Raw genomic sequence first — 24,364 nt, forward strand, 5'->3', positions numbered from 1 at the left:
AATGAAAGATCAAGTGGATAAACAATGCGGATTTATTTTCACAGCCTTCTTTGATCATATTTACCAAGGGTATGAATAATTTTGAGCACAACTGTAGCTATAGCTCTGAGGTTGTTTGGTTTGTTTGTTGACGTAATGGATATGTCCCACGTTCTGCTCATTTTTATGTATTTTATGTTTTGTTGTATTACTGCAGGCCTATTTTAGTATTGTGTGGAGCCTTCTTCCACAGGATGGCTGTTTCAGTAACCTATCGTAATATGGGTGCCATATTTGGATGTTCCTAATACAAAATTTTAACATTTTAACATTCAAATGTTTCATTTAACAATCATCATCGCACACCTGCAGGTAATAGATATAGGTGCGTAGGAAAAAAGACAAAAAAAAATGTTCCAGTCCTCTAATTTGATTAGGAGTGCAGTTTCTCTCTTGCTTTTTTCGCTCACATGCGCTGTTCCAGACCAACTTTTAGCTTTTAGTCTGTGCATTATGGAAGCTTATTTCTACCATGGAATAAAAAAAGCAATTCAACTTTTTTTCCTCACAAAATTAGCACAATTCTGACTTTTTCCTCTTGCAAATCTGAGTTTATATCTCACAATTCTGACTCTTTTTAGATATAAAGTCTAAACTGAATTGCAAAATGAAAACTCAGAATTCAGAGGGAAAAGTCACAATTGCAATTGCGAGACATAAAGTTGGAATTTATCAAGTTAGAATTTTGAGATATAAACTCGCAATTCCTTTTTTGCTTTAATGGAGAAAGGCCTCATCCGTTTCATTAATCTGACCGCCCTCAATAGATACCATTAAGCTAAAATTAATTTCTAAGAATAATAGCATCTCATAACGTATTAGAACACAATCAGATCCAGATGTTGCCTTTTTTCATTTTTCCTGTTTACATTTTTTTTCCCCAACTGATTATTTGACTAATTCATCTCACCACACCTTTTTCTCAGATCAAAAAACGTCAGGAAAAAAAACAACAACAACAGGAAATCCACAATCTTTTCTCCAAATGTTTGGTAGTAACATGCTACAGTAATGAGGCTTGGTGTTTATTTATAGAAAGTCCGAACATTGATTTCAGGATTGAATTTCTAAAAGCAATATACATTCAACTAGGATTCTTTAATACTGCCTCATGTCATATTTATCCTTTCTGGTCTCTTTTAAAAAAATGAGATCAATATAGGTGACCTATACTCAGTGGACCGGTTTTATAATCAGATTAAGCTTTTGGACTAGAAAGCAGTTTATTTAGAAACATTATTATGAAAGTAATCTATAGTTCAGTAATATCCTTAATATGCATAACAGGAATTTGGTCCCCACAATTTAATTTTTAAAGTGGCGTCAAGCTCTGTATTTCCAGTTGTCTTTAACGTATGAGTGATTTCATGTAATGTGCCGATTAAGAGTCAATCCATATTAGCTGTGCTGTAGCACTAGTCCTGCTACACTAAGTGCTCCCTTCAATGTGAAGGGCAATTCACTGTTTAAAAACGCACTCAAGTTCTGGAAGTTAAAGTGATGCTGTTTTTAGCATCTACAGTTTGTTGCTCTTATGCACATAACGACTCTTGAGATGCAACTTTTCCTGACCTGATAAAACGCAGACAGGACAATGTGGAGGACAAATCTTGAGTTATGCATGAAATATGCATGAAAAACTCTTTGTTTAAAATGTATTTTATTCTGGGCAGACGACAAGTGATTGTGAAATTTCAAGTAAGAGACAGATAGAAATTATAAGGTCATGATGAAAAAAAAACATTTCACAAAAATGAGAGTGCACACTCTTCAAATTTAGCTATATATCTTAGAAACAATCACACATGTACTGTACAAAAAGAACACACACACATACACATCACTCATTCATTCTCGTACAGTCTCAATCTCGTGGCTGGATGCCCAGCATGATCTCTGCCATGCTTGTCAGTTTTGTCTCCTCTAGTGCACTGATAAGACGGCTCAGTTTGGCACTCCTGCCCTCTGATTGGATGAAACGTCCAAGCAGTTGATAGGCCTGTTCATAAAGCCCTTCCCTCTCATACTCATAGGCGAGATTGTCGATAGCAGGGCCTTTTAGGGCACGGCAGTTCTTTTGTAAAGCCCGTCCCACTCGTTTCCATTCCCGTCCCACATGAGCAGCGAACCGCTGCTGGTCTGCTGAAGTCAAAGGCCTATCGTCTGAGAGCACAGGGAAGGAGGAGACAAACATCGAACAATTTGAAGGTGAAAACTAGTCTGTGATAAAAGAAATACAAATGTAAATTGCATCATCACATACATTTAAATAGTTAAAACTCACCAAAAACTCTTTTCTGAAACAGAAAGCAGTTCCTGGGCAGCTCCTGCGGCGGTTGACTGGGAGGACCGAAGCTGTTCTGCAGCTGCTGCTCCAACTGTGTGACCTCGTCATCCCGCAAACGCACAGGCTACAAAACAGCCATCCATTAAATAAACAGCTGTTTATTTGAAAACACCTGAACTATATTGTTACATTCATAGGTTAGGCACAACCGGCAGCCGTTTATTTAAAAAAAGAGATTTAAAGGGATAGTTCACCCAAAAATTTAAATTCTGAAATTAATTACTCACCCTCATGTCGTTCATTCAATCTTCAGAACACAAATGAAGATATTTGTGATGAAATCCGAGAGCTTTCTGACCCTGCATAGACAGCAATGCAACTACCATGTTCAAGACCCAAATGTAGTGAGGACATCGTCAAAATAGTCCATGTCCATCAGTGGTTCAACCGCAATGTTATGAAGCTAGAACTCTTTTTGCGCGCGAAGAAAACAAAAATACTGACTTTATTTAACAATTTCTTCTTTTGCGTGTCAGTCTTTCGATGCTCATTCACAAGAGTACCAAAGGTTGAACCACTGATGTCACATGGACTATTTTAACAATGTCCTAACGACCTCTTCTGGGCCTTGAATGTGGTAGTTGCGTTGCTGTCTATGCAGGGTCAGAAAGCTCTCGGATTTCATCAAAAATATCTTCATTTGTGTTCCGAAGACGAAAGTCTTACGGGTTTGGAACGACATGAGGGTGAGTAGGCTAATTAATGTCAGAATTTTCATTTTTGGGTGAACTATCCCTTTTACATTTTTCTCAAATGGTGTTAATTTCATTGGGAGTCTCACAATAATGAGATATCCTCTCACTGTTTTCATCAGACTGGTTCACATAACACCTGTACTTCTACATTTGCAGACACAATGTCCATAATGACATCAGGACAGAGAAGGACGGCTTTATAGCAAGAATATGCAAGAGGTCAGAGGCCTTCTGACCTGACTAGTTTTGGCATAAGAAGGTTGCAAATGATTAATGAGAATCCCAACAGATCTTCTTCATGTCACTCTTTGTTCAAGCCAAATCAGCAATAATCCCTGAAATCTCAGTCCGACAGCATGCATTCCTGATTTTACATCAGAAAAATAAGAGAGCAAATACAAGAGCACCTGAAGGAACTGAAAGCAAAAGAATGGTTTTCACATCTCTGACTCTGCAAACGTAAAAAACGAATACTGATTCATAGTTCTGTCTTGACAAGGCTGCAGACAGCAGGGAAAAACGGGCTAAATGCAAATGATAAAATTGCAACCATATAATCATAGAAAGAAAGTATACAAACCAAATAGGCCTATTGACTTTTAAAAGGCAGGAAAATGCTTCTCATATCTGTTGTTGTTGATGCCAAGTCAAGTAAGTACTTCTAGTCACTGCATCTAACTCTACAGCACAAATTAAGCTTTGAAGAAGTTGCCAGCAGATGCCAAGACAGATGTGTGACATCCACTCATCCTCAAAAAACACTGCAGTGAATTATTGGCTGCCAAGAGCATTAAACCATCAATTTAGAAAGCAAATTAGTCTAATAGCAAATTTTTCTATTCAGCCTGTATTATCTCTTGTAATCATGTTAAGAATGCATTTCAGTGTTTGATCATTTTATTTACTTTTGTACTATTTGGTTTCTGCGTTGGATCTCCACTTGATGTCCAAAGTAAAATTTACAGCAGAGAATCACTTCACAAAAATGAGTTATTTTTTAGTTGTTTTCACCATTGATCCCTGATACTACAATACTGTTGCAATAATTTGAAATTTGCAGACATTTCGGTTTCTGCAGACACCACATATAATCTACCACAAAAGCAGAATAAACAGGTTTCAGAACAGTACATATGTTACAGCATTCGCATTTTGTATAGAAAACTTGACATTTAGGCAGCAATCCGAAACATGCTTATGAGATCAAATCAACTTATCTTTAATCGATGAACCTGTAGTTTCTTCTCAGAGCTGAAAATGTGTCAAGAACATGCTCAATTAACATTTCTTATTACTTACTATCAATATCTGAGGCTCTCTTGATTCGGGGAATTCCCAGCACCATTTACACCAATGACCTTTTGGCCTAAATATAAACTTTGCCTAAATACGAATCATCGTAAACTTTAAGGTCAGAAAAAAAATCATGAAACTGCCTCTGTTAAGCAGCAGTGAACTGTGATTTACTTCCGTTATCTGACGTACTGTGCAAACAGCTGCTCATAAAAGTACAGAGCTATATAAAGCTATCCTGGCGGTCATATCAGCATAAACAAACACACATACCTGTGATTGGCGTATGTGCTCCAGACACATCTCTACATCTTGAAGGCTTTGGTCCAACGTATGTATCCCTGCTTTGAGCTGTGTTTCCATGACAACCCCATCAGGAAGAGTAAGAAGGCGTGAGGCATGCTGGGACAGAAACTGAGCAAGCGAACCACATGCATAGCTCTCCAGGAATCGCTGACAGGGAGGCATGGCCATGAATTTAAGTTCCACCCCAAGGAAAGGATCAGCATCGTGCAGTTTCAGGATTTCGTACCCTTCCAGTCCACCAACAGAATCTGGATCAAATACAATTAGAACCATCAACTGCAACACAAACACATATAAATCTACTGTATATCTAAAACACCATAATCTTTTAGTTTTTGTACACTTAATATTTACTTGGTGGCCACTTCTATCAACGCTTACCTATAAGGGTGAGTTTAATAACCTTGAACAGGCTGAATTTCCCTTGCTCGTCTTTGTAAAGTGATAAAAGGTTGTGTGCTGGACTGCTAGACCCTAAGAAGAGTACAGCACACCCTGAAAATGCACCATCATTGCCGTTGCTGTCATATAACCTCTGCAGATGAAGATAAAATCATACACACAATGTTAATTCACTTACAACAACATCTGGACAGACAAAAATGTAAACACAATGTACCTTTGTGTCTATACTGTCCATCTTCTGATCAAATTCCTGTCTCAATCCTGTGAGTGTGAACAAACAAATTACTCCACAAAAAAAAACACACACACAAAGAAATTGTGCAAGCAAAGGAGAATTCCATTAGGATCTTATTAGATTAACACAAAAAATACATTATTTTGTGTGTGTTTCAGGATCTAACCACTTCCTTATAAGGCTGTGAGCTTGATGGTCGATGGTCGAGTTAATATGGTGCGTCACGTTTAAAAAAGTTAACTTTTTACATTTTTAAGAGGTCAGTGGATAAAACATATAACGTTACACACGCTCGCTCACACAAGTCTCGTGGCTTTTATTTTTATACATTTTACTTTTCTCGTGAACAAAAGTTTAACATAACGCAATACTGCTTGCCTTCAATTCACATGATAGCGAACATGAAACCTGCGCTGTTATATATATTACATGTTACTTACACAACGATTTGGTTAACTTTGTCTGAGTGATAAGGAAGTCTAAACAGGCCTGCAAACTTACACGAAGGAATCTTTCGAGGTGTCGAAGCGCTGTCTTGGCTACTAAGACACACCCACTGCAATGTTCAACTATCTGATTGGTTAAGAGTTTCGCGCATTCTATGTTGATTGGCTCAACGCTCCACGTCTGTTTTCATCGCTGCGTTTAACAACGGAACTCGTAACGCAGGAGGAAGTACAGAAGTTTGAGAACGTATATGTCCCCCCCGCCCCCCCCAGAAGTCTGACAGACATACAGACAGCAGAGTCATCACGAACTGTGCTGGATTAAGAGGTTTTCGGTTATAATATCAGATCACCTGTTTCAAGTGTATTTTAATGTACCGCGGCTGACAGAAGATAAAGGGCTGATTTGGAATGGAATGGATCTGCCAGAGGAGATCCTTGCTCATATTTTTTCCTTCCTGCCTTTACAGGACAAATGCAATGCATTTACTGTTTGTAAGGATTGGTCTAATATCATGACACATCCAAGCTCATGGAAAGATACTGAAGTCAGGTAAGAGCTGTTGGTTTGTCTTGTATCCGTCTGATATAAGGAAACCCTCCCAGCAGGATTATTTTGTTACTTAGATATTGCTCTTTCACATCTCAGGAGACTTCATGGAGATCTCAATTAAACTGCGTGCAAGTATTAACTTTGTCTCACATGTTTCTCCTAAAAATTCCCAGGAGAAATAATAAGAGTACATGCAGTTACAATAAATTGACTGACTTTATAACTCTAAATTACAAAGATAAGCCTATGTTATAAAGAAAGTTTAATAATTTATTACATTTATATTAAAAATTCTCATTTTTGATTGCAGACTGATATGTTGGTCACTCTGAGCCCAGTTTGAGACATTACGAAAATTTTAGAAAAGGTGTGAGATTTCTGGGGTTTGAAAACCTTTGAGAAGCAAGAGACTAAAAGTCTCCATTAGCTCTCCATTCCTCGTTATAATCTCATTGCGGTCTAGGAGAAACATTTGAGTTATTAAAGAAATCTCCTGTGTGATTTCTTTCTTCTTCTCCTCCATGGCTCCATATTTGACCAAAGGTTCTATGCTGATTAAGAACCTTGATAAAAGCATGTTTCGTCATTAGTAAAGACTTTGAACCATACACTACTACACTGTCATAAAATGGTCACATGAACTTTAATACATACTCATCATAATAGTAACAAAACAATAAACAACAGAAATGATGCCTGTCTTGCTCTTTGACATATTTTTAGTGCTGTCAAATGATTAATCGCATCCAAAATAAATGTTTTTGTTTACATAATATGTGACCCTGGACCACAAAACCAGTCTTAAGTCGCTGGGGTATATTTACATACATTGTATGGGTCAATTATATAAACAAACATTTTCTTAAATATATTAATGCATGTGTGTCTGTCTATTTATATGTATGTAATAAATATACACAGTACACACATATATTATGTAAACAAAATCTTTTATTTTGGATGCGATTAATCGTTTGACAGCACTACATATTTTATCTCTCGTCTTAGGTGTGAGTCAGGAACCAGTGTCCCTGACAGATATTCTGCTCTTCTGCCACTGGTCAGAAATTTGAAACTGATAATGTGTCTGACCGATCCAGCCAATCGCAAAACAGCACTGCGGGTGCTGTGGCAGGCAGTTGCCAGGGGTGACGGGCGGCTGGAAGCACTTTCCATCTGTTGTGTGGGGAACACACCTCTCTTTTATGCTGGTCAGGACCTGCAGCAAGGCTTAGTGGACATACTGGCGAACGGGTCGTCCCTAACTGTGCTTAACCTAAAGGGTGTACCCTTCACCCTCAGCGACTCCTTCGTCAGGAGTGTAGCCATGCTTTGCCCTGCTCTGCAAAGTCTTTACATCAACAATCACTCTCTGGTGTGTGCCGTCAACGCTGAAACGCTAAGGCAAGCGCTGAAATGCTGCCAGTCGCTCAGCGTTCTTGGAGTTTTCCAGGCCAGTCTCTCACAAGTCGTCTTTAAAGATCTCATGTTGCCAGAACGACCAGCACTAAAGAAGCTAGAGCTCCGTTGCGAACGCTCGCTCAAATACACCGTGCCTCTCTGTGACCAGATATGGCTAGAGTTAAAACTGAGACACCCACGTCTCTGGGTGGAACTTGAGCTGGACCACACCCTTCCCGAATTGCACGTTCCAGGGGTACTGCAGCCCAGCATCCCTGTCCGATGTCTTCGGCTGCTCACTTGGACTTTGCTGTTAGATGAGGTTCGGATAGTCAGGCAGAGTTACGCAAACACGCTAGAGGTTCTGGAGCTGCAGACAATCCCGTCTCCTGAACTTAACTCTGAGCTGATAGCCTTAGCAAAGCAGTGCATCAAGCTCCAAGAGGTTCACTGTTATTGTGTGGTCTCGCAAGAAGTAATAACAGCGTTCATCACGAACTGTCCAAATCTCTGCAGATTCACACTCAAAACGTAAAGAGCCTCACCCATGGACCTCCACTAAACTAAAGTAATGCTCTCAAGTGCTCTTGCACTATTTTAAGTCTAATCAAATAACTACATTTGTCACACTGATTATGCGAAATACTTTTACAGACGGTCAGATGTTCTTGTTTCCATTTAAGCGGGAGATGCTCTTTGGATCATTCTCAAATGATGCTGGAGAATGTGATCATCAGGTTTAGGTCACTACAGCAAAAGGGAGACAAACCAAATACTAAGATGTTCTGCTATTCATGTACATTTTTGAATTAAACTTCAAATATATTTAACTTGAAATCACTTAAATATAAAATATAATTCTCTCGTTAATTACTCAGCCTCACGTCATTCCAAACATGTACAACTAACTTTCTTCTGCAGAACACAAAAGAAGAAATTGAGCGTCGGGAATGGACGGGAGTGGAGTCGGGATCTCCACTGTATGGAGAGAAAAAAAAAAAAAAGTTTCTCAAAATATCTCAAAATATTTTATGCTCCAAAGAATAAAGAAATGCATACAGGTTACATATATATGCATACAGTTTCAGAATGACATTTAGGTGAGTAGATAATGATGATGAACTACCTAAAATACAAACATTTTCACTGATGTTCTCAGACTTAATTTGGTGTTTAACACTTGTTATAGATCTGTGGTATAACACAATGGGCTTCAAATGAACACAAACATCAATATTCATGTGTTAATTATTAACATTTATTGACATCCGAGCACAAATGCTCTTTTAACAATCAAATGATTACATTTCATTTCGAGCATCACACTTAGCACTGAATTTTTGTAGTTGGAAGTGACACTTGCACATTCAAAAATGAAAGTGCCCTTATAATTCAAACTTATTTTTGTTTGTGTATACTAAGCTCAAAATGTTATGAAATGTATAACCAATGCACTCTGCTTTCGTATACTCACATACAGTCAGCCAGCCAATCAAACTTTTGATTTTCTCTCATCATTCATAGTAGTTAAAAGAGAAGTCATAGAATGCTGTGGTATTCTGGGAAGAAAGTTGGCTGGAGCTGCTATTATTGATATGCTTGATGAACTTGAGGGTGTCTTTGTCTCTGTAGACCAGAGCGAGGGAGTTATCTTTAGGATACACTGTCAGGAGCTACGGAAAAAAACACAGTGTCAACAAAATAAATAATGTGCACTAGTCTGCCGTGTTTGCATATGTTATAATATAATAAATCATTAAATGAAAACAAACTGACATTGTGCAACACCATCACCTACCTCCTCATCTTCATCATGTGCAATATAGGATGTAAATCCCCCAAACTCTGACTTCCACCCTGATAGAAAAACAGAGGCTGATGTTTGACTCTAATTCTCTTTTTTCAACCCTTTGTCCCTCAATCAAAATTAAATCATACTGAACACAATTATCAACTAATTGCAAAAAAGGCAAACGTAAATGTCAGATTTCATACCTGCACAGCCCATGTGAAGCTGCAGATCCAATGCATACTCTCTTTTGACAGAATCATGTAACAATGTATAGTCGCCATGTGTCCAGCGACGCAGTTCTCCTACACAAGTAGGAGGTCCTGCAAGAATACACAGGTAAAATTATTGTAAAAATAGGGGAAAAAATGCACACGTTGATTACCTTTGTCTTTCTTCTCAGTTGATGAAGCACCAGCATCAGTAGTGGATGCTGATGCTTGTGTATTTCCCTCTCCATCTCCATTCTCTGTCTCACTCTTTCCATCTTCGTTCTCGCTCTCATCCTCATCGCCACACAGATAGTGTAGACGGAGACCGGTCAGGTTGGATAAGAGGATGAAGAATGACTCAGAGGAGAGGAGTTCCCAGCACTCCTGTACACAAGATGGGACGCTCTGCATATCTACACAGCCATAACACCTAAACACAGTGACGGGCATTAATACATGAGCATATAAACAAATCACATGAAACATACCAGAAAACAACAAAAACGTGCAGACAGGAAGAGATAAATAGTAGAAATATTATCAAACAAAAGACGGGTGGTTTGGTTCTCACCTCTTATTGGGTGGCCCCTTCCTCTCCCACTGGATTTCAGACAACTGCAGTGCACTGCGCACCTGCCTCAGTTTCTCCTCCTGACAGTTAAAGGGCAGAATTCAGGATATCAGCATTATAGATACTTGTGTGTACGAATACAGTATGTAATAGTTTCTGATGAATGAATGAATGAGGCATTTATATAGCGCTTTATTGTGTATTGCTGTACACCCAAAGCACTTTACAATCATATGGGGGGTCTCTCCTCTACCACCACCAGTGTGCAGCATCCACCTGGATGATGTGACAACAGCCACAGGACAATGGCGCCAGTGCGCTCACCACACACCAGCTACAGGTCTTGGGCTACAGGGTGATATGGCTTATAAAGGCAGGTATATATTAACACAAATACACTTAACAACAAGGTTTGATTCTTTAACATCAGTTAACGCATTAGGTCTCCATCCAGTTGCTGGTTGAATTACAGGCAGATCTGAATGCGAGCTTGCATTTGGTCATAATAAAGAGGCGGGATTTAATTGGACTAAAAGACTGGAGAAGTCCAACATATGTCACTAGAGAGAAATCGGTCATTCTGGAGGACAGAGTTTAGACATTTCAATAAAAAAATATGAGGTCAAAACAATAAAAAAAATAAAAAATAAAACAGATGCATGGATCAATAGCATGCATTTAGAAAATAGATGAAATTGTGAATTTCAATTTCATAAAGACTTAAAAATATAATAGAAGAAATTAACATTAAGATTAAAAAATTCTAAAGTTAACAAATTGAACTTAATTGTAAAATGTTACCGCTAATGCATACACAAAACTGTGTTTTGGCATATTCGTTGTAATTTAGCTCTATTGGTATGGTACATATAGCACAATATAAGCATATTCTTGCATGCGGAGTCTGCAAACGTCTTACATGTGCACAAATATAAATAAGTAACTTAGACACTTAATTATTTAAAACTTACTCTGACTACATGCCTCTAGTGTAGGCATGGGACATGTCACTAAATTTCACATCTACAGGAATTTCTCCTTCGCATCAATTATACATGGACCTCCACAACAGCACAGACTAAAAGGGCCTTATAAAAGCATCTTCTGGCAGAGTTTATTTAACAGTTAATATATACAATTCTTAAGCATGTACCAATGTGTTTTGCTCATAGGGTGCATTGTCAAACCCTGATGTACATATGTATGTGTCCTACTGTACATTAAACATAACTGAAAATTTTTGTGTAATAAATACTAATGATGATGACTAACCTGTAAGAAACTAGGCAAGCAAATCTCAGAACTCTCTTCGAATTCCTGCTGTACCCGAGCCTGATAGCAAGGATCCAGGTACATCTCATTCACCCACTCAAATAGCAAACTCTCCTATAACAAACGCATAGATTGAGAAGATACAGGCTGAGTTTTGGCCAAAAACGGTCTCTCACGCTAACTTGACTTACATCTCTGGGGATATGAGTGCGACGGGGAACTGGGTGTTCGATGTAGCGCGAGGGTCTTGGTAGAGAAGGGCCATGAAACCAACCACTCAGAGATAAACGGCACTTCTCCTCAGAAAGAACCTCTGCCACCTAAGAGAGTCAAGATTGCCGTTTAGTTCATTAAAACAGATGTAAATCACAACCAATCCTTCTGACCAGTGTTGTGATAGTTAAAAAGACACAAAAGATTATATTTTGAAGAATGTGTTTATTTATTGTAGAACAAAGCTAACATACATGGCCTACAATACCTATATACAAGCCAGCGTTTGCATTAAAAAATATTTGGGAAAATGTTGATAACCAAACTTACTTCCACTGTATTTTTTTTTCATACAATGGAAGTCAATGGGAACCGAAACGGATTAGGTACAAATATTCTTGAAAATATCTTCTTTTGTGTTCCACAGAAGAAAGTCAGGTTTGTAATGACATAAAGGTGAGTAAATGATGACAGAATTTTTATTATAGGGTGGACTATCCCTAAACTAAAACTTAGTTTAAAAATCATATTTAATTGACATAATACTGAATCAGTTGAAAAACCTAAACTTGAACTAAAAATTGAAATGTTGCCTTGCTGAGGCACTAAATTTACTAAAACTAAAACATAAAAATTAAAGCATAAATAAATAAATGCCAGAAGCACATAACAAAACTCCTAAAACTGAAAAGATAACTAAAATCATACAAATAAAAGCTCATTCAAAATATTAATTAATACTATAATAGTATAAAAATCATACTAAAACAACACTTTTTCTAACTACCTGATGAAAGGAGACGGGGGACACTTCAAAAAACACCAGAGAGTTCCAGCAAGGGAGCAGAGACTTGACAACACTCACAGGCTGACAGTGTTCTATGAAAAATATACAATTATAATTAATTAATTAACTAACCAACAATTAAATACATTTACACATGGTCCTTGTGTATGATTCATTCCTACATATTCTATAACCTTATAATCTTACATAAAAATGTAATAACTTTTTAATGATTTTTTTTGTTGAATATCATGACTCAAATGGCATGATTTAACTTATTTTAAACTTAAGACGAATTTTGTGGGTAAAATGACACCATTTATGTTCTTGTATCACACACCATCAGTGCTGAACAGGTCCAGTGTCCCTCCATCTTTCACCTCCCAGGGAGGTACCAGATAGAGGATGAACGCAACTCTTCGTCCCTCCAGCTCATCATCGTGACACAGCAAAACATCTGCACAAAGAAAAAACATCTGCATCTCCTTGCCTACACCCCAGTGATTGGTCGAAAAGTGGTCAGATGGTTTACCTGTATGCTCGTACTTTGCACAGGATATATCGACAGTCGCCTCCAGATCCACCTGCAACACTTCTGACAACCAGACACGAAACTCCCCAAAAATCACAGACCTGAGATCCCAACAAACAATAAGTCTGTGAGCAAAACAATGACAGAAACTTTAACGCGGAAGCTCATTTGAACTCTGGAGCACCTTATTTGTGAGATATGGTGTTCTTTTCTCTCTCTCAGATCATCTGACTGCAGAAGAAACAGAATTCAGGACTCAGTTTTCACTTCTTCATAATATATACAGTGGGTACGGAAAGTATTCAGACCCCCTTAAATTTTTCACTCTTTGTTATATTGCAGCCATTTGCTAAAATCATTTAAGTTAATTTTTTTTCCTCATTAATGTACACACAGCACCCCATATTGACAGAAAAACACAGAATTGTTGACATCTTTGCAGATTTATTAAAAAAGAAAAACTGAAAAATGCTCAGTATTTAGTAGAAGCACCCATTTGATCTAATACAGCCATGAGTCTTTTTGGGAAAGATCCAACAAGTTTTTCACACCTGGATTTGGCGATCCTCTGCCATTCCTCCTTGCAGATCCTCTCCAGTTCTATCAGGTTGGATGGTAAACGTTGGTGGACAGCCATTTTTAGGTCTCTCCAGAGATGCTCAATTGGGTTTAAGTCAGGGATCTGGCTGGGCCATTCAAGAACAGTCACAGAGTCGTTGTGAAGCCACTCCTTCGTTATTTTAGCTGTGTGCTTAGGGTCATTGTCTTGTTGGAAGGTAAACCTTAGTTCCAGTCTGAGGTCCTGAGCACTCTGGAGAAGGTTTTCGCCCAGGATATCCCTGTACTTGGCCGCATTCATCTTTCCCTCGATTGCAACCAGTCGTCCTGTCCCTGCAGCTGAAAAACACCCCCACAGCATGATGCTGCCACCACCATGCTTCACTGTTGGGACTGTATTGGACAGGTGCCTGGTTTTCTCCACACATACCGCTTAGAATTAAGGCCAAAAAGTTCTATCTTGGTCTCATCAGACCAGAGAATCTTATTTCTCACCATCTTGGAGTCCTTCAGGTGTTTTTTTAGCAAACTCCATGCGGGCTTTCATGTGTCTTGAACTGAGGAGAGGCTTCCGTCGGGCCACTCTGCCATAAAGCCCCGACTGGTGGAGGGCTGCAGTGATGGTTGACTTTCTACAACTTTCTCCCATGAGGAAAAAAAATTAACTTAAATGATTTTAGCAAATGGCTGCAATATAACAAAGAGTGAAAAATTTAAGGGGGTCTGAATACTTTCCGTACCCACTGTACCTATAATTCAGACTGATACCTGTTGAAACTTGTACAAATCATTTGACTTGCTGTTGAAATTCAGCTGCAGGAGCTCTGCTTGCAGACTTTCCACAAAGATCTTACTCTGCAGGAAATGAGTGATCTGACAGTGAGGGAAGGGCTCACAGTCCAGGTGGATATTACCTGGAACAGAGACCAGATAATTCACAGACATGACAGATACACAGACCAGTTTGCTTCATCTCTATAAAGCAAACAGATTATGCTCTTTTCGACTAACAGTAACTGTATAAAAGACTGTTGAACTCGTGCAAGCTCACTGTGTCACGTGGGTAGACAAACATACCATTAGTGTAGCTCTCTTTCCTCTGCCATGCGTCTCTCATGCCTTTCTGGACAGATTCATCCCTCAAATCCGAATTAATCACGGCGAGTTCACCTCGTTTCTCTTTCTTATTCTTTTTACCCGTTTCGGGATCATTTTGTCGTTTTTTAGCTGGCATAACAAGACCATGAGGGAATAAACCCAGGGGGACTTTTGTTTTCTCTTTCTAGGGTCTTCTTCGTGCATATTCAGTCAGAGGCGCTTTTGGATCGTTACTGCCCCTCCAGGTCAGCTGTGGAAGAGCCCATAGTTTCTCTGAAAATTTTTTTGAAATCATATTCTGATGAAATACTCTGTCCAAAAAACAACATATATATACACTACCGTTCAAAAGTTTGGGATCAGTAAACATTTTTATGTTTTAAATACAGTAAAAAAGTAATATTATGAAATATTATTACAATTTAAAATAAGTTTTCTACTTCGATATACTTTAAAATATAATTTATTCCTGTGGCGGCAAAGCTGAAACTCCATCAGCCATTACTCCAGTCCTTAGTGTCACATGAATCTTCATAAATCATTCTAATATGCTGATTTACTGTCAATGTTGGAAACAGTTGTAGTTTAATATATACATAAATATACACAAACATGTTTGGTGTAGGCATGTAGATAGATAGATAGTCAGATAGATAGACAGTCAGATAGATAGATAGATAGTCAGATAGATAGATAGATCGATATGGAACCTAGGATTCTTTTTTCAAGATTGTTTTTATAAATATAGTTAAAAAGGAACAGCATTTATTCAAAATAAAAGCCTCTTGTAACAAAAGTCTTTTCTATAACTTTTTATCAATTTAACAATAAAAGTGTGAACTTATTTAAAAAAAGAAAAAAATGTGTGTGTGTGTGTATAGTCTATGTAGGTTGTTCATATTCAATAATCCTTTTTATTTAATGGCATGATGAACATGATTAATATATTATCTTCACATTTTCAGATGTATAATTTAGTGTTAATTATCATTGTGTAAAACAAATCTCCATCTTCACTTTATTTTGAAATTTGATACCAAGGTGTTTTGGCAATGTGCCCACCTTCAGTCATTTCTTTGTGACAAATCAAAGTTTCTGTCTGGTAAAAAGCATTAATACCATGGCTTAAAAGAGATAAACATGGTTACGCAAGTAAAATTGTGATTAAATTATACAAATTGTGACACGGGTCATAGTATTTCAATATTAACATTTATTACAATTTACACAGTGCAATTAAGTTACACTTAAGACAGCAGCATCTATTAACAGTAGAATATTATAGAAAATATACCTTTTTTGGACTACACCTAAGATTAAAAAAAAAAAACACTTGTACAACAACAACAAAAAAAACTAACATCATCTCATTTGAGGTAATGGTTTATGAACCAGCTTCAGCGCTGACATCTGCACAGTCAGAGGTCCCCAGATAACGCACCGCCCACTGTATCAGATGCCCTGGGATTCTAGACAGACGCACACACACACACACACACACAGGTAGAAACCAGCAGCAAAATAGATCTTGGATATGAGGGGTGTAGGTTACTGTGGTTAGGTTGAAAGACGATGGCTTCATTCCCAGGGGATTTGGTTTTACTCTTCATACTGGACCGCTGATGTTACACACTTATGTCCACTGTCTAGCTAACACTCTGCTCTCATTTTTTTTCTGATGCTAATCTGGTTTTCAGATTTCAAATCTAGAAAGCTTTATTATAGGTACACTAGCAGTCAAAACTGTTTCACACAAACCTTTTGTTGTAAAGGCATATGCTTAAATTGTGAAAAATACAATAAATATATATTATATACATAAATATTATACATAATTTATATCAAGTATATACTATGTATTATATTATTTCATATTATATATATAAAATATAAAAATATTGATATAATAAAAATATTACAGTAAAATATACATGCATATATTACCTTTCTACCATTCAAGATTTTGGGGTTGGTGAGATTTTTAAATGTTTTTGAGTCTCTTATGCATTCAAATAAAAAAAATGCTTATATTGTGAAATGTTATTCCAATTTAAAATAACTATTTTCTATTTTGATTTCTATTTTTAAATGTAATTTATTCCTGTGATGCAAAGCTGAATTTTGGATCTTCAGGATCACATGATGATCCTTCAGAAACCATTCTAATATGCTGATTTGCTGCTCTAGACACATTTCATTATTATCCAAGTTGAAAACAGTTGCTGCTTAATATTTTTGTGGAAAGTTGAGTCAGTAATATATATACACCACGTCCAAATTTTTGACTGCTATTGTGTAAGTACAAGAATACAAAACTGTGAAACAGTTCTTAGATCATTGGCCATCACATTACAAGCATGTTATAATCAGCATGTGTCAGTGGGGAACACATCATACTCACTGGAAATGGCCAAGGGCTGTGGCAACCTGAGGCTGTGGATGATACAAATAGGAAAAAGGCGTTCCATCTGAGTGCACCTGCAACAGGGAAGCTGGGACAATGTAGCCACATTTCTGATGCAATACACAAATAGATTAGGACTAGATATATTCTTAATTTGGTTAGTCCCACAGAAAGCATTAATCATATCATATTACACAAGTGAGCCACACTGCCCAGCTCGGACAAAGCAAAATATCATTAATATCATTTATACTCACTTTCCTGGCTTTGGTGGGTGGAGACGCTAGGGGCCTCTGTTCAGAGGGTGGGGCTGTATTATGGACAAGCCACGAGGGAGGACTCAGCGCACGCTCTTTGTCTTGTTCCTGACTGGGGTCTCTGAAAGACTTATCGCTCGAGTGGGACGGACTAAACTGGGTCTGTTTCGGTCTCTGACTGAGTGTAATGCCATCCACCGACACCCCTCCAGAGATCTGCTTTGAGAACTGGGCTTGGGTGCTTGTTGCTACAGGCAATGGGGGGACTTCCTTTAAAAGCGATTGACTTTCTTGTTCTGGGTCTGTATCAGCACAAAAATGATTGAAATGCTTAGTGCACAATTACAATGACGCCCTGTTATTGTAATAAATATATGCTTAAACAGGAAATTATCATTTGAGTCTGAGGTGGAACGTCTACCTAATAGAGCCGGCTCTTGTGTGAACATATCCCATGGGCTCTCTCCATCCCCAGACAGCTCCCCCGTTCCACACAAAACCTCTGGGAGACAGAGGGATGGGTTTAATAACACATCTACTCGGAACAGCACTGACTTTCTTTTGTAAAATCTCACCTGGTCTTGTGTGTACCAGAGTAGACGGCCCTTCATCTGGACATGAGACACTTAAACCGTCCTGAGCGGCCATTGTTTGGTTTGCACTCGACGCGCTGGTTGGATGCGATTCTTCAGGGGGCGGGGCCAAGTCATTTGGCGTCTCACTCTCACTGTCTGCACCTGCGCGCACTGATGTGCACGAGACAAAAACACATATGCACAGGGCGCCACATGCATGTTGAAATCTGGTTGAATGCCCAAAGGGTTGTCATGAAAAAAGCAATTAATTAGACAGCAGACAGTACTGGGATCAGCTGTCATCAGCTCCCTCTGTTCCTCCGGGATGAGCAGAAAAGGCACGGGGACAATGAACTGCTCCTGTCCCTGGAAAAAACACACACACACACCCATACGCAATGATAATTTGTCTGGTCAACAGCTGGTGCCTTTAAGTTGCCAAGGAAGCAGCTTTACCCTCCAGTGAAGCCTCTCTCTGTGCCAGTGAGTTGGTGTCGCCACACTTGGACAATATGTTGCAGACATGGTTATTTTCTCCGTTGCATCATTCAGAATATTTATTATAATGTCATTGTGCCACACGTCCAACAGAGACGAGAGCGAGACCCCTGGGAAATTAGGTGCACAACGCACATCTTTATCATTTCTGTGTCTTCGCTTTATAAATGACATTACGAATCCAAATTACAGGCATTCAATGCAAAAGGTGTGTGTACATGCAAGCTTTACAAAGAAACACAAAGAGAAAGAGTGTGTGATACTTACCAGAGGCTGAACTTACTGAACCCTCCCTGTGGGATCTGACAGAGAGCAATACAATTAACACTAACTGTTCAACACATCATCTTAAAAACACGCTGCAGTTCTCTGTGTGATGTACGTGTTCACACAAACTATAAATAAGGTCAACGCACCTCCATGTCTTTATGATCTGATCTCTGACTGATGAGAGAGTTGTGCTGAAAGATAATTCGATTAACTGTTATTGATTTAGTGCGATTAGGAAACATCACTTCGCACGCTTAGTAGAGAGATCAATGACTTGCCAGCTGGGGGGGTGGTGGTGCTTTGAGGCGATGCATATGATGTTCATTTGATTGACTTTCAAGTAAAACTGACAAGATGCCTGAAAAAAACAAACAAACAATCAAACAAAACAAACATGTACTTAAAAGTGCAAAATTCTGCAAGCAAAATGGTCTATCGTCAATAGTGTAGCTGTGTATGAAGCACAGTTCTCACAGAAGTCACTTTTAAACCAAGAAGCTATCTGTTGGTCAATACGGTGAATCTGTGTGACCAGTTTGAAACCATTGAGAAATCTGAATTCCCAACTAGGCATATTTCCACTGAAATGACTACACTTCACCTGCGAAAATTCGCCTTAACACAGTGTTTTTCAACTCCCCGAGGCAGTGGTTTTCAAACTTTTTGACTCCAAAGCTGAAGAATTTAAGAGGAGAAATTTTTAAAAATATTTTAAAATCTCAATTTCTACCCAATAAAATATTTTATTTAAAAAAATTATTCATCTCCTCTTTTTTTTGCACTTTGCAACTTTTTCTGGATAGTACACTACAGAGTAGGCAGGAAGTAATATGAAACATGGATTAATATGGAAGATAGAGGTGAGACAATGAGCCAAGACTCCTTAAAGCCTGAAACACAACTGTGATTTAAGATTAATTATTAAATTTAATTTTAAGTTCAATTTACATGAGTTTTCTAGACCAAACAAGCCTAAAAACTGTTAAACGAAAATATTAAACGCTTTTCAACCAGATATACTGCCATGAAGCTGAAATTCAGCTAAATGCTTTATAATCTCCCCCACAAAGAATTAAGTTCAATTAAAATAGAACTCAACAAAAATTTTAACATTTTTGCAACACAAGCAAAATTACAATAAGCATCAATAGGGCGCAATATTAACGTTCAGGCCACTGTATGAATTATAGGTCATACTTATGCAATATATACCAGGGTGACCTTGCTCTGTCTCTATCCGATGGCATGACTTTTTTCGATTAGTAATGCATCAGCACTAAAATGAAGAATGTTGAGAGGCTGGGATGAAAAAATTGCATACATATAACATACCAGATCAGGGTTCATGTCGAACTTCAGTTCAAAGCTGCGTACATATACTATAGCATTGTGCAGGCCTGTAAAAGAGTCCATCTCCTCCATGCTGAAGAAACAGAAGACAAAACTCTGACACAGTCATGTTTGAGTTTGATTGAATTACTGTCATTACACTAAAACTGAAAGTAGTGTTCTCTGAAATTCACTCATGCAAGTGCAAAATTCAAGGCAACAGTTGCTGCAAGGCAGAAGATCAGAGCCCTTGTAACAGCTAGATTGTGCTTATTTCAGCACGATTTTCACTGGGCCCGATTATCCAGATGAGTTAGATAAAAACAGGGGCTCAGGTGTGTAGTGAGTGGTGTCATAACAGAGCATTAATAGGTCCCTCACTCCTGCAGACGCTCCCACGCGGCGTCGCTAAGCACCGCGGGAATGACAGCGCTCCCATCGGACATGAACAGCATACAGGCATCTGTGTGCTCCATCCGCTGCGAGTCTGAGATATCACACACCTAACACACACACACACACCCGCGCTTCAGTACTCACGCGACACTCCACATAGATGATCACACACATTTGCTACTACTTACGCCGACCACGTTGGCTTTTACAGTCGTTTCACACTGGCTTTGGCCGTAGTTTTGGACGAGTTTCTCGATCCACGGCTCCAGCTCAGCCATTCGGCGACGCTTTATCTTTGGTGGATTCATGGTGTGTAACTTATCTGTTACTGTCCACCAGTGTAAACACAATAAACGAGCTCATCAAAGTCTTCGCGCCTCCTTATTGAACATTGATGCTATCTTTTGGTTCCGTGTAGAAAACTACACCTGGCGATTTGAGTTCCGTTACAATCGCAATCGTTGATGCCCCCTTGCGGTAGCAATGATTATTAAAAAAACAGATAACATTTTTGGGTACTGTTGTTTATTATTTTTAGTAAGGTACAATACAACTTATAAAAAGGAAAAATACCAAAAATAATTCTCTTTATAACATGAACATGCCCTTTCCCAAAGTGTAAACCTACAACAAAACCTTTACCTTCACTGATAGCATGAAATGTAATGGGGAGAAATGATTTGTTGTATAAAAAAAGTCACCCTTACAAATAAACATTGTTTTCTTATTTAAAAAAAACAACAACAACAACTAATAAATCACAGTGATTAAAACTCGACCTATGAGAGAAAACATGCACACAGCAATATCATTGTAAAAACTGCAACAAAAGTTGCTTGTAAAACATTAAAGCTTTCTTAAACATTCCATAAAACCATTAAATCACATTCCACACCTCTTGTCATTATGGTTTCACCTGTACATAAAAATAGAAACAAGTGAGACTGAGACTTCACAAACTGTCAGCATGATCATGAATACAAGTTGCCAACTTAAAAATTGCACATGAACAATTTATTTTTTATAGCTACCTTGTTAGCTGTTGCAGTTTTGTATTAAATACATGAGAATGAAACTGGAGGACTATGTTACCTATAATATGCAGACAATATATAGGAGTAGTCATGTAAATATTGCAATATGTGTTACCTGCAAATTCAGTGATTCATTCAGACTCCCACCCATCTTCTGTAAGCTCTCATGAAGCCCAGCTTTCAGAAGTGTGTAATCTGGTTTCTCAGTATACTGCAGGCTCATCACATTAGACAGGTATTTTTGTAATGCACCTAAATTGCAAAAAAAACAAAAAAAAACATTACATTACATACGCATCTTCGCTAGCACTAAGCACATGAAGTGAGAATAGAAACAAGCATGCTCACCTGAAGCTTTCTTCTGTTTGTAATAGCCACTCAAAAGTCCAGTGATATCAGAAATATACCTGTAGGCAGGCAGAAAACATATTCAACATAAAAGCACATAACTGTAGCCTTACCTCTGTAAAGTGGTATGTTTTAATTCTTGAAAATTGTACATCCAGTAGCGATGTTCCTTTATGATTCTAAATGCATATGGTATGATGACGTAGTCAGATAGCAGTCGCTTGTATTTCAATGAAAATCTGTTCATGTACTTTCAGCCAATGAAAGCTAATGGGCTCATGATGGGCTAGCAATCTTCATTTCTTAATTAATCAATAAGATGCTTCTATTTCAAAGGAACATTACAAGCAATTTATCATACAAGAGCCAACAATATCTGCAGCACTGCAAAAAGCAAGTTTCAAAAGTAAGCAATAGGACACAAGCTAGCAAGGTGGTACACAAGCTAAGGTGGAAATAAAAATAATTGATTCTTTATTAGAAAAAAATATTTGTATATTTTATTTTTAAACAAAAACGTATTTGTAAGAAATGCCTTTATAGATTATGTTCAGCTCTCTTCAAATTGGACTCCAAGAAGGACCCTCAAGGGGGTACTAGGGGGTCCACAGACAATTTGTAAAAAAAACCCGTAAAAATGTTTTTTACAATTCTTTGTTATATAAACTATTATCTTAATGTATTAAATTAAAATTTTTAATAGTAATACTTTATTTTTTTCAGATATTATTTTTTTATTTTAACTTTATTATTCGAATTTTATTCAGACCAATTATTAAAGTTTTTAAAAATAACTCAAAGTATTAACAAGCCTTAAAATATATAGTTCCCTTCATATTTTAACAAGGTGGTCCATCATATTTAGGGGTCCTTAGTATCAACAAAACATTTTGCTCACAGTAAAGGTTTGTTTCTTGAAGGTTACCAGTTACCACCACTAAGCTTTAACAACTATACCACACTACTCCTGGTAGTAAGTATATGATAAGCCACTATGTTATTATTATGTTATGTTACTGTGTTACAAGAACTAGTCTGACCACATAGCAGTTAGCCAAGGGGTAATCAGTCTTACTTTCTGGATTCAAATTTACCTTCTTATGTAACTGACTTAAAGTTGTGACCAGTCTTGAAAAAAAAAATTGATGACTAACTTGTAAGGCTTGTTTAAGCAGTTTATGCAACCGGTCTCTCTTGAATATATGCCTGATGAAGATGTTTTTGTGGTTTCACTGACCTCTCCTTCTCTGCAGCAATGGCCGAGCTTGTTTGAGAGAGCTGACTCCAGGGTAGTGAGCCTGTCATCCAATACAGCATACAGTAACCCAGAGACTGCAGGTCACTACGACGAGAGGGACCTGCAAAACACCCATAGACCATAGTAAATTAGACTTGCTTTCCTACATGGATAAAGTAAGTAATGCAATGAACAAGTGATGCTCACCAGCTCCCTTGTGAGAATCCACACTGATAAAGCTGATGTTACCCTGGTGTGCAGTGCGGCTACCCTGTCTGTACTCCACATGCTTTCCACCAGGGCAAAACCTAAATGCATGACCAAAGCCTGACAAGAAAACCTACCAAACGAACAAACAAACGCTTTAATACTTAAGTAATATATAGAGTATATATGTTCAGTTCATAAGGGACATGCTTATTGACCTCTGTGTGACTGTCAGTGTTGATGTAAATATTTCCAGCATGGATGTCTGCATGGGCATATTCCTTCTCGTGGATGAATTCCAATGCATCCAACTACAAAACACATACACACACATACTATATATACACATCCTTTTCATAGAGAATGGCATGGCTAGGGAAATAGAAACAAATCTGAACGTCGTTTAATAGCACACTCACTAGTCGCAGTGCAAGCTGGAGCACAGCTTTCTCAGATAGAGTATCGTTCCCTTCATCCATGACTGTCTGTAGAGTTTGACCCATGCTAGGAAAAACTAAAAACCTGCAGGGAAGTGAATATGAATATGGTTATGATTAGATTCCACAGTGAACTCATGCTCGTTGAACTGTTTTTTATCTTTACACACAATCATAAAATGTGGTGCTCATGATGCAAGATTATGAAAATCAGTGAAATGCAAATCAATGATCAAAGACGTCAGTGCACACAATCACAAAGACTAACATTATTACAGATGAGATGTGGAAAAATGTATGTAAATACATTCCACCATTTCCCAATTGCAAAATGAATTGCTGTTGGCTATAAGACTATGATAAATATAAAATATATTGGCTTCAAAAGCCATTTTTGTAATGTCAATATAATTATTGTAACGTCTTATCTTGAATGTCTTGAGGCTTTTCTCACTATGTATTGACATCTATGATTATATGTGCACTGCCATTCAAAACTTTAAGGTCAGTAAAATGTTTTAAATGCTTTTGAAAAAAGCCTCTTATGACTAGCAAGTCTGCTTTTATTTGATCAAAAAATAAAATAAAATAATAATATATATATATATATATATATATAT

The 24,364-nt window shown here is 37.8% G+C and overlaps 5 protein-coding genes across 11 annotated transcripts in view; 1 reads left to right on the forward strand and 4 right to left on the reverse strand.

The window, feature by feature from the left end:
* Positions 1-1,684: 1,684 nt before the first annotated feature.
* tradd (tnfrsf1a-associated via death domain) lies at positions 1,685-5,869 on the reverse strand. Of its 2 annotated transcripts, none has more exons than XM_016565948.1 (6): positions 5,822-5,869; positions 5,300-5,346; positions 5,062-5,215; positions 4,648-4,928; positions 2,324-2,450; positions 1,685-2,202 (listed from the first exon to the last, which is right to left on the reverse strand). In XM_016565948.1, the coding sequence occupies exons 2-6, from the start codon at positions 5,318-5,320 to the stop codon at positions 1,904-1,906; spliced, it is 882 nt and encodes a 293-aa protein (XP_016421434.1). In that variant the 5' UTR covers positions 5,321-5,346; positions 5,822-5,869; the 3' UTR covers positions 1,685-1,903. The 2 variants fall into 2 exon arrangements, with proteins under 2 accessions (XP_016421434.1, XP_016421433.1); XM_016565947.1 differs by having other exon boundaries at positions 5,761-5,850.
* Positions 5,870-5,947: 78 nt separating this feature from the next.
* LOC107750528 (F-box/LRR-repeat protein 8-like) lies at positions 5,948-8,274 on the forward strand. Its single transcript, XM_016565946.1, has 2 exons — positions 5,948-6,319; positions 7,328-8,274. The coding sequence occupies exons 1-2, from the start codon at positions 6,183-6,185 to the stop codon at positions 8,253-8,255; spliced, it is 1,065 nt and encodes a 354-aa protein (XP_016421432.1). The 5' UTR covers positions 5,948-6,182; the 3' UTR covers positions 8,256-8,274.
* Positions 8,275-8,414: 140 nt separating this feature from the next.
* On the reverse strand, positions 8,415-14,948 carry LOC107750527 (prolyl 3-hydroxylase OGFOD1-like). Of its 3 annotated transcripts, none has more exons than XM_016565944.1 (14): positions 14,732-14,948; positions 14,423-14,568; positions 13,281-13,327; positions 13,097-13,197; positions 12,905-13,021; positions 12,565-12,656; positions 11,756-11,884; positions 11,565-11,678; positions 10,293-10,372; positions 9,895-10,151; positions 9,716-9,832; positions 9,519-9,577; positions 9,195-9,393; positions 8,415-8,467 (listed from the first exon to the last, which is right to left on the reverse strand). In XM_016565944.1, the coding sequence occupies exons 1-13, from the start codon at positions 14,886-14,888 to the stop codon at positions 9,235-9,237; spliced, it is 1,575 nt and encodes a 524-aa protein (XP_016421430.1). In that variant the 5' UTR covers positions 14,889-14,948; the 3' UTR covers positions 8,415-8,467; positions 9,195-9,234. The 3 variants fall into 3 exon arrangements, with proteins under 3 accessions (XP_016421430.1, XP_016421431.1, XP_016421429.1); XM_016565945.1 differs by lacking the exon at positions 8,415-8,467 and adding an exon at positions 8,666-8,698; XM_016565943.1 differs by lacking the exon at positions 8,415-8,467 and having other exon boundaries at positions 8,764-9,393.
* Positions 14,949-15,972: 1,024 nt separating this feature from the next.
* acd (ACD shelterin complex subunit and telomerase recruitment factor) lies at positions 15,973-20,898 on the reverse strand. 4 transcript variants are annotated; one of them, XM_016565950.1, is made up of 13 exons: positions 20,670-20,898; positions 20,467-20,588; positions 20,089-20,179; positions 19,035-19,114; positions 18,903-18,947; positions 18,754-18,788; positions 18,445-18,596; positions 18,276-18,354; positions 17,989-18,159; positions 17,835-17,915; positions 17,414-17,715; positions 17,154-17,266; positions 15,973-16,221 (listed from the first exon to the last, which is right to left on the reverse strand). In XM_016565950.1, the coding sequence occupies exons 1-13, from the start codon at positions 20,787-20,789 to the stop codon at positions 16,137-16,139; spliced, it is 1,476 nt and encodes a 491-aa protein (XP_016421436.1). In that variant the 5' UTR covers positions 20,790-20,898; the 3' UTR covers positions 15,973-16,136. The 4 variants fall into 4 exon arrangements, with proteins under 4 accessions (XP_016421436.1, XP_016421435.1, XP_016421437.1 ...); XM_016565949.1 differs by having other exon boundaries at positions 17,808-17,915; XM_016565951.1 differs by having other exon boundaries at positions 15,974-16,221; positions 17,154-17,230; positions 17,808-17,915.
* A 100-nt stretch (positions 20,899-20,998) lies between these two features.
* Positions 20,999-24,364, reverse strand: part of vrk3 (VRK serine/threonine kinase 3) — a 12,791-nt gene continuing 9,425 nt past the window's right edge. The window contains exons 9-15 of the mRNA XM_016566133.1: positions 23,727-23,829; positions 23,526-23,618; positions 23,308-23,440; positions 23,101-23,221; positions 21,864-21,922; positions 21,631-21,767; positions 20,999-21,397 (exon numbers count right to left, since the gene is read on the reverse strand). Coding sequence (XP_016421619.1) covers positions 21,386-21,397; positions 21,631-21,767; positions 21,864-21,922; positions 23,101-23,221; positions 23,308-23,440; positions 23,526-23,618; positions 23,727-23,829 — 658 coding nt within the window. The 3' untranslated portion in view covers positions 20,999-21,385. The remainder of the gene's footprint in view (positions 21,398-21,630; positions 21,768-21,863; positions 21,923-23,100; positions 23,222-23,307; positions 23,441-23,525; positions 23,619-23,726; positions 23,830-24,364) is intronic.

The sequence above is a fragment of the Sinocyclocheilus rhinocerous genome, unplaced genomic scaffold (genome assembly GCF_001515625.1).
Source record: "Sinocyclocheilus rhinocerous isolate Xijiao unplaced genomic scaffold, SAMN03320098_v1.1 scaffold19, whole genome shotgun sequence".
Classification (NCBI taxonomy): Eukaryota; Metazoa; Chordata; class Actinopteri; order Cypriniformes; family Cyprinidae; genus Sinocyclocheilus; species Sinocyclocheilus rhinocerous.

What these genes read in the sequence shown, in the direction of transcription:
- tradd (XM_016565948.1), bottom strand. Translation starts at nt 5,320, where the DNA reads ATGGACAGTATAGACACAAAG. An exon ending in TGGACAGTATAGACACAAAG is followed by an intron (nt 5,216 to 5,299) that starts GTACATTGTGTT and finishes CTTCATCTGCAG; the next exon opens with AGGTTATATGACAGCAACGG. An exon ending in GTTTCAGAAAAGAGTTTTTG is followed by an intron (nt 2,203 to 2,323) that starts GTGAGTTTTAAC and finishes CTGTGCTCTCAG; the next exon opens with ACGATAGGCCTTTGACTTCA.
- LOC107750527 (XM_016565944.1), bottom strand. Translation starts at nt 14,888, where the DNA reads ATGCCAGCTAAAAAACGACAAAATGATCCCGAAACGGGTAAAAAGAAT. An exon ending in GCTTGCCTAGTTTCTTACAG is followed by an intron (nt 10,373 to 11,564) that starts GTTAGTCATCAT and finishes TTTAACTGTCAG; the next exon opens with GAGGAGAAACTGAGGCAGGT. An exon ending in AAGGGGCCACCCAATAAGAG is followed by an intron (nt 10,152 to 10,292) that starts GTGAGAACCAAA and finishes CACTGTGTTTAG; the next exon opens with GTGTTATGGCTGTGTAGATA.
- acd (XM_016565949.1), bottom strand. Translation starts at nt 20,789, where the DNA reads ATGAATCCACCAAAGATAAAGCGTCGCCGAATGGCTGAGCTGGAGCCG. An exon ending in GCTGATGACAGCTGATCCCA is followed by an intron (nt 18,160 to 18,275) that starts GTACTGTCTGCT and finishes CGTGCACATCAG; the next exon opens with TGCGCGCAGGTGCAGACAGT. An exon ending in TTCCACCTCAGACTCAAATG is followed by an intron (nt 17,716 to 17,807) that starts ATAATTTCCTGT and finishes GTGCTGATACAG; the next exon opens with ACCCAGAACAAGAAAGTCAA.
- LOC107750528 (XM_016565946.1), top strand. Translation starts at nt 6,183, where the DNA reads ATGGATCTGCCAGAGGAGATCCTTGCTCATATTTTTTCCTTCCTGCCT. An exon ending in TGGAAAGATACTGAAGTCAG is followed by an intron (nt 6,320 to 7,327) that starts GTAAGAGCTGTT and finishes CTCTCGTCTTAG; the next exon opens with GTGTGAGTCAGGAACCAGTG.